Below are 7,612 nucleotides of genomic sequence, written 5' to 3'. Positions count from 1 at the left end.
TGAGCAGAAGAGACTTCTTTAAAAAAACATTAAAAATCTTACTGATCAAAACCTTTTGACTGGTAGTGTATTAACACACAATTTCTAAAGTGCCTAAATGTCAAAATTAGTACAATATGTTTGTTGAAAAATACTAATACTGAACACACTATTGAATTATTAGGCTGTGACTGATATTATTTTTGTGTTGCTGTCTGCTCTAGCTCCCTCCCTTCCCTGTACAATAAACCCATGTTAATATCTGTCTCTGCTAAATTTTTTTAATGTAACTTTACAATCGATATTGATGTCCTTTAGCAATATTTGTTTATCTGAAAAACAATGCTACAGTCAGTTATTCTCCTTTGAAAATGTGCGTTCGGGGCCGGAATGTCTCTGTTTTGGTTTGTGAAACCCACCCACTGCCAGTTTAACCAATTGTATTTTGTCACCCAGGGTTGCCAGTTGGTGGGAAACACAGCGTATTTCATTTCATTCATCGTCAAGTGCGGTCGTTCCTGTTGGTGTCGTCAATCTGGCAACCTGGTGTGCGTCAAGTCTGAGGAGGAGGGGCCGCGGTGAAGTCGCGCAGGTAAAGTCGCAGGTCTTTACACTCGTTGGTCTTCACACAAGGAGGCCTGAACGCTTCCGCTGATGCTTCCGCGTCAGCGCACAGACATCAGATAAATACACAGTCTAAGACACTAAAGTGAAAACAGCTGTGGCTGTGGCTGTTTTTGAAACGCGTCGATTTTTACAAAGCTCATCGGTCTGAAAAAGCGAGGTGTGCTGTGATTGGCCAGCTATCCAGTGCGTTGTGATTGGCCGAATACCTCAAGCGTGAGCCGGAAATGTTACGCTCCTCACCATACTGTTGTATTTCCTCAGCGACCAGCACGGATCAGCTCTAGGCATGACGAAGCGGATATCGTCCTCTTTTGGAAGACCAAACAAAGTAGTTTCGCTTTCACAACGAAGCACACAGCGTCTTCAGGATATGGCGGCGGCAACAATACTACAGTGAGAATAAAAGTTACGCCTTCTTTCTTTGCGTGAACATTTGGGCGGTGTTATGCAAATCTTCCCACAGAGCGACGTAGGTATGTTGGGGCGTGTTAGAACGAGCCGTTTTAGGTAGGTGTGGCTGACTCTTAACTTTTATAAAGAATATCTCTTTGGATTTGAGACTTTAGTCTTTGCAACTTTACAGATCTTCTTTATGCACCAAGAGCTTGTAACACTCCAAAGAGAAAGGAAAAATTGAAATCGCATCATATGACCCCTTTAATAAAAACAAAACTATCTAGCGTATTGTATTTACAGATGAAATTTACCTGCACTTGAAGTCCTGAACAGGTCAGTGATGTAGTTACATTTCACTGCTTCTTCTGGGCGCTTCCTCTCTTTCATTGAGTCCCGCGCATCGGTTCTGTTCGGATCCGTTTGACGGAAGCACGGAACAGACCTGAGCTGATTCGTATAATGCAGCTCTGTCAGTCAAGACTAACCGATTTATGATTTATTATCAAATGACAAAAACGGAAATGATCACTAAATGATCACTTTGGTTGAGAAGGCATAAATATAAAATATTTATAATAATAATAATAACTAAAATTAAAAAATTAAAAAAACCGGGCCGCGGGCCAAATCAGCCGCCAGGCCACCGGGAATTCTCCCGGTGCTCCCGATGGCCAGTCCGGGCCTGGTTTTAGTCCATCCCTGAGACTATACTACCTATTTTGCCTGTCACTTTAATAAACAAATTTATAATAAAATTAAATTTATAATAAATTTAAACAATTTATAAGTATTTAGTACCCCAACATTAATATTAGCTGTGGGCCATTACCAATAATCTGCAGACAGTGCTGGTGATTTCTATAGGTAGAAGGAATTAGTTAATGAGCAATATGATTTAACAGTAGGCTACTTTGCAACACAGTTTTAATCTGATACATGACATGGGCACTTTTAGTTATGAAATGACCGCAGTCATGAGATGTGCTACCAGGAAACCATATTTAGTTAATCAGAAAGCTCACTCTCTGCCCTGCTGTGGAAATTACATTGACACGTGTCAATCCCTGCTGATCTGGCATTGTCAGCCGAGCAGCCCATTGTCCCTCATGCAGCTTCTGTTTGTCCTTGCTGCCTCCTCCCTGGCCATTTACTGCTTCAGTCCGCACATCTGTTAGTGCCCCATACATAATGCACAGTCGTTATGAGATCTGTGTTCAGATGAGTAGATTGATAATCTAAAGAAAAAAACTGTAATTTGATAGGGTGCCTCATTTCCTGCAATGTATTTTCTTGGGGGTTCTTTCAGAGGAGATACATTTATGTTACCAGACTGTCAGGCTTTATATGAATCCAAGGTATTCTTTAAAACTGCACGCATGTGGCTTCGCAGTGAAAGGCTAAAAAAAGCATGATTATATGCACTAAATTTTCACTGCCTCTATTATGCCCTCAGAGCACACAGAAGTCATGCACTGAATCATGTAAACAGACAACAGGGACACATTGAGCGAATGAACAGCAGTCTCATAATTTAGTCTCTGTCTGTATCTATGGCCTTTTCTCAGGCATTTGATCAGCTAAGGACAAAAGAAGAAGAAAAACCTGTTTGTTCCCTCATTCAATATAACTAGCAATAATAATGATGATGCTAATAATAATTATAGTAATAATAATATATTAAATTAATACAATTAAACAAATCAATAAGGAATGATATTACTATTGTACTTTCAAATAAAAAGAGTATTTAATAGTATTATAATTATTCTAAATAATATTTATTAGATTTTTTTACATTCAATTATTAAAATGAAACAATCAATAAAAATATATATTACCATTGCAGTAATTTATTATCCCGTTGTACTGTAAAATATAAAAAGACTATTTAACAATAATAGTCAAATAATATTTTATTGTAGTTTTTTAAATTAGTAAAATTATTCAATTAAGAAATATTGCAATACTAAAAAATATATAATTCATTACTATTACAATATGTATTTTACTATTGTATTGTAAAATAAAATAGTATTTAATAAAAATAATTTTCCAAAATACTATTGTATTGTATTATTTTTAAATGAGTAAAATTATTAAATTAAGAAAAATAGCAATATTTTATTTTACTACTGTACTATAAAATTAAGACTATTTAATAATAATAATAACTTCTATATTACAGAATAACAGTACAATTACAATACTTATTAATACTAAGTATTTTTTAAATGAGTAAAATTATACAATTCAGAAATATTGCAATATTTTATTTTACTACTGTATTGTAAAATTAAAAGACTAATAATTATAATTATTATTTTATTTTACAGAATAACAGTACAATTACAATACTTCTTAATACTAATATTTATGGCTGTATTAATTTCTTTGCTTTAAACGTTAAGCTATATACTTTTATCTACTTTAAACTACTAAATACTTTTATTAAACTAAACTTATTTTGGCAGAAAAATAGCTGGGAAACCTTAAAGCTTCTCTTTTGTTGACAACACATTATCATATGTCTCTTATTACAAATTTCGGAAGACGACTGGCATGGATTTAAGAAAGTTAGATTGATTATACTTCAGATCGGAAAATACTGAAATTTGTATAAATACAGAAAAATTGCATTCCTGCTTTCATTGTCTCATTCTTAGGGACTCAAAGCCAGCTAAATGTAGAGCGTTCGAAAAGCCGAATGGGGGCATTTGTGGAGACAGCAGCTCCTACAGCAGCCGAGGGCTCACAGGATGATGGGTGAGACATGCGTTCACATTCTAATATATTACAAAAAAAACACTTATGTTAAACAACAGCACAAGAGCTTGAAAAAGCAAAATGTTAAGGAACAAATTCATCTCTACAGCTTTTGATCTGCGTAAATCATTTTGTCATTCACATATTTATAACTTTACATTAACAGTGAGGTATACCAGACACAAATTACATACTCCACTCCTTACATTTGTGACACAATGAATTCCCTTTCTCAATATGGCAGTCTTTCTCCCTAGGGCCCGAGAGTAATTTGATTCTTCTAGCAGGCGGCGGTGCCTAACAGCCCACGCCTTTGTGGCTCACTAGAGGAACGGATTAATTTGGGATTTCCACTTGCTTTTAGAGAGGCTTTTTGCTCCCCTATTGGGCTAACATTATAGTCTATGCCAGGAGCCAATCACTTCCAGGACATTATTTTGATTGACCCTCTCTGTGGCATTTTACACTCATATAAGAACCACTACAGAGTAGCGAGATTGTCCATTTTCTGACATCTTTCACCTGCATGAGTTGGCGTCTTACAATCTGGGTATAGACTTGAGAAGCCTTTTCTGATCGAATACGGCTCTTTTAAAAAATGGAAAAAGAAAGGTGTCGACCGTTCCCCATTATGAGCTTATTGGTCTCCAACCAACAAAGAAGTTGCTGTGGAAGTGGTTGTCATGGTGACTTACACCACTGTCGTCACTCATAATGTCATTTATGTTGCATGAGGACCTGACTTGGTGCTGCCTATTCTATTTAGAGAAATAAGCATACACACTTATGCGTGTATAAATGAGCGTACTTTTTCTTCTAGCCCTTCTGCAGATGTTCCAGATATCTTGGGCAGGCGGAAGTTTAAATCACCATCTTCTGATCAAGACACTTCATAATGGCTGGATCCAACAGAGTCTCATTAAAGAGCAAACAGTATTAATTTCACAATAAGCAAGGCTGATCTCTGCGTACAGCTCATTATGGTATCCTATCTGATTTCACTCGTTCAAACAAGGTGTCTGCTCTCATACTGAAACAATGTTTAATGAAAGCAATGAGCAAGAAGAAAATCACACTGAAGAACAATGAAATCAGAAGCAACCATGTGCTTAAAAGGAGTGTTCACCCAAGAAATGAAAACGGTGTCATCGTGTACTCACTCTCATGTCGTTCCAAACCTGTATGACTTTCTGCCTTCTGTGGAAAATAAAAGAAGTTCTGTCGTGACAACTCTCGGAGGGTTTAGCATGGTATTATGTAGGCTACATGATAATGTTAATGGGCCTCATTTATCGATCTATCGTGGAAACGGCCGCAGATCCGAGTGCACAAATCAATTTACGACAGAGTTCAAGTGTGATTCATGAAACATTAGAATTCCGCCAATCCCATCGTATGAAAGATCGTACGTAGATAAATGTGTCGGCAGAAAACTATCGTTATTTAAATATCACGCCCCTAAAAACACCCCGGTTTAGAAGCCTTGCCCCTAGAGTTTACGACATGGAGAAACCTAACACGGCCAAAAAGAGGAAGTAGCCTAATCTCATGAAAGAGAAATTGATCTTACTCTAAAAAGTAAGAACCTCAAGCTAAAAAGTGAAACTACATTGGGCTCTCACAAGCCTCTCTCATTCGACATCCAAATGTTTCCATTTTTTGCCATGTAACAATTGGTTGCTAAACTAGCTAATATCCATGATGTAAACAAGGCTTTACTTCACACTTGTGTTCCAATATCCACGTAAAACATCATCCTTCATATGCGCAAAAATGTTTGTTTGGGCGCTGCACGCTGATTTTACAGCGGACCTTTTAAATTGAGCAGTGTAACTTTTATGTTTGGTAGACTGAATTTTAGTTTGATAAATGGCTGAAATGTGTGTGTGCGGGGGACGTGCCTGTGCGATCAGTTAAATTGAATAAAATAAAGATGCAATAAAATAAAATGCATTAAGAGTGTCACAAAAACGAAAGTGGCCTATTTGTCGCACAGTTTGTTTTTCTTTTGTTAATCTGTTAATTATTCAAGAGAAATAGTTTTGTGTAGCTGTATTTATTTTATTAGGTTCACATAAGCGCGGCAGGTGGGTGATGCGACGATGTGTGAATCTTCATGATCAGTTGTTTATGCTGCTATTTGCGCATATAAAGCAAGAAAAAAAAAACTTCACTTGTCGGTCAGGAAAATAATCTAAATGAACAAAACGCTGTCATAATTCTCTATGCTGCACACAGTTTCAGCTTACTCAAAAACTTGCATACACGATCTGAGGACTGATGTGAAATTTGATCGTAGCCACAGCTCACGTCCATATTGATAAATACCAAGTTTTGCGTCCAAACGACCAATTTTCTTTCGTACATTCATTTGGTAAATGAGGCCCAATATGTTTGGTCTTGGCGGACTCAATCTGCTGTGCTGCTGCTACTGAGGCTTGCTATTGCCAATACATCCACAACATGCTGCTGTGAGCATGTAAGAAATACTGCTGCTGCACATATAACATATATGAAATAACCCCCATATAGCATACGTGAATCACCTTGTAGCAGATCTATACAGGTGGAGCTGGGGGAAGGTGGAGGGTTTCTGAAGTGTGCTGCAACTGCTACAGCAAGCACTAGCCATGTATTTGAATGTTGAGCAGCAAGCTCATTGGCTGCTGATGCAGAAAGAACCAATCAGCTGCTCCATGTGATAATGATGTCATTATGTCAGATTGAGTTAGACCTATAGGACAGCACCATCTAGAGTTTCATGACAGAACTTTGGATATATTGGAAAGAATTTTTGAGCTGTCCAAACAATGAAAGTCAATGGATTCCAAAATAATACTGTGGTCCAAACTTCCTCTTTCAGAACATAATCTGTTATCATTTACCCTCACGTCACTGCTGAATTGATTTCTTCTGTAGAACCCAAATAATCTGAAGAAAGTTGGAAATCAAACAAGACTGGAGCCTATTGACTTCACACTTTTAAAAATAAAGTTTCTTAAAGAGTGTTTTTCCTCAGATGCCACTGGGTTCCTTTCAGTGAACCATTTTTTGTGTGAGCACTTTACTCAAAGCCTTTATGTATTATGCATTTTAAAGGTATTCATAATGAATGTTGTAATGCATTATATATTTTCATGAATAATTTTAACCAAATTTAGAATGCATTATAATGTTTGGAGATTCCTTGTTAATCTCCAAATCTGAAATTGGTCGTTTGTCATGTGTTTTAATGCATTATATTTTCTCAAGGTGTAACAATGAATATATAAATATAATAATGTATTATTTGTTACAATTATTAATTAGATCATACAATGCATTATAAGGGGCATTCCAAGGCATAATTAATGCATTAAAATATTGAATAAGCTAAACAAATTTTGTCGACTACAAAGATACTTTTTGTGAATTGGAAAAGTTCCATAAATATTAAAGGTTCTTCATGGAAACACACATTCCAATAAAGACCCTTTATTTTTGAGAGTGACTTGTATGTAAAAAGAACACTGAGAAATTTCTCAAATGATCTCCTTTTGTGTTCTACAGGGGAAAGACTATCATACATGTTTGGAGCAACATGAAAGAATTTTCATTTTTGGATGAACTGCAATCACTGTAAGATTTTTCACACCATGTGCTCATGATGGTTTGCATTTGTGGTTATCTGTTAGTTTTGAATTGATTTCTGAATTCCTGATAGCACACATACATCTCAGAAACATTTTGATTAGCCTTTTTATTTTAGGCGATTTAAGAGTTTTTTAAAGGGGTCATATGATGCTGCTAAAAAGAACATTATTTTGTGTATTTGGTGTAATGAAATGTGTTTATGCAGTTTAAAGTA

General features: G+C 36.2%; 1 protein-coding gene across 1 annotated transcript in view; it reads left to right on the top strand.

Annotated features, from left to right (window-relative positions):
- The window catches only part of kncn (kinocilin), a 12,696-nt gene extending 8,035 nt beyond the window's left edge, over positions 1-4,661 (top strand). Inside the window, exons 4-5 of the mRNA XM_016502165.1 lie at positions 3,666-3,765; positions 4,586-4,661. Coding sequence (XP_016357651.1) covers positions 3,666-3,765; positions 4,586-4,661 — 176 coding nt within the window. The remainder of the gene's footprint in view (positions 1-3,665; positions 3,766-4,585) is intronic.
- Positions 4,662-7,612: the final 2,951 nt, after the last annotated feature.

Source organism: Sinocyclocheilus anshuiensis, unplaced genomic scaffold, assembly GCF_001515605.1.
Source record: "Sinocyclocheilus anshuiensis isolate Anshui unplaced genomic scaffold, SAMN03320099.WGS_v1.1 scaffold718, whole genome shotgun sequence".
In the NCBI taxonomy this organism is placed as follows: domain Eukaryota; kingdom Metazoa; phylum Chordata; class Actinopteri; order Cypriniformes; family Cyprinidae; genus Sinocyclocheilus; species Sinocyclocheilus anshuiensis.
Note: the sequence above shows the minus strand (reverse complement) of the source record. Positions and strands in the feature narration are given on the sequence as shown.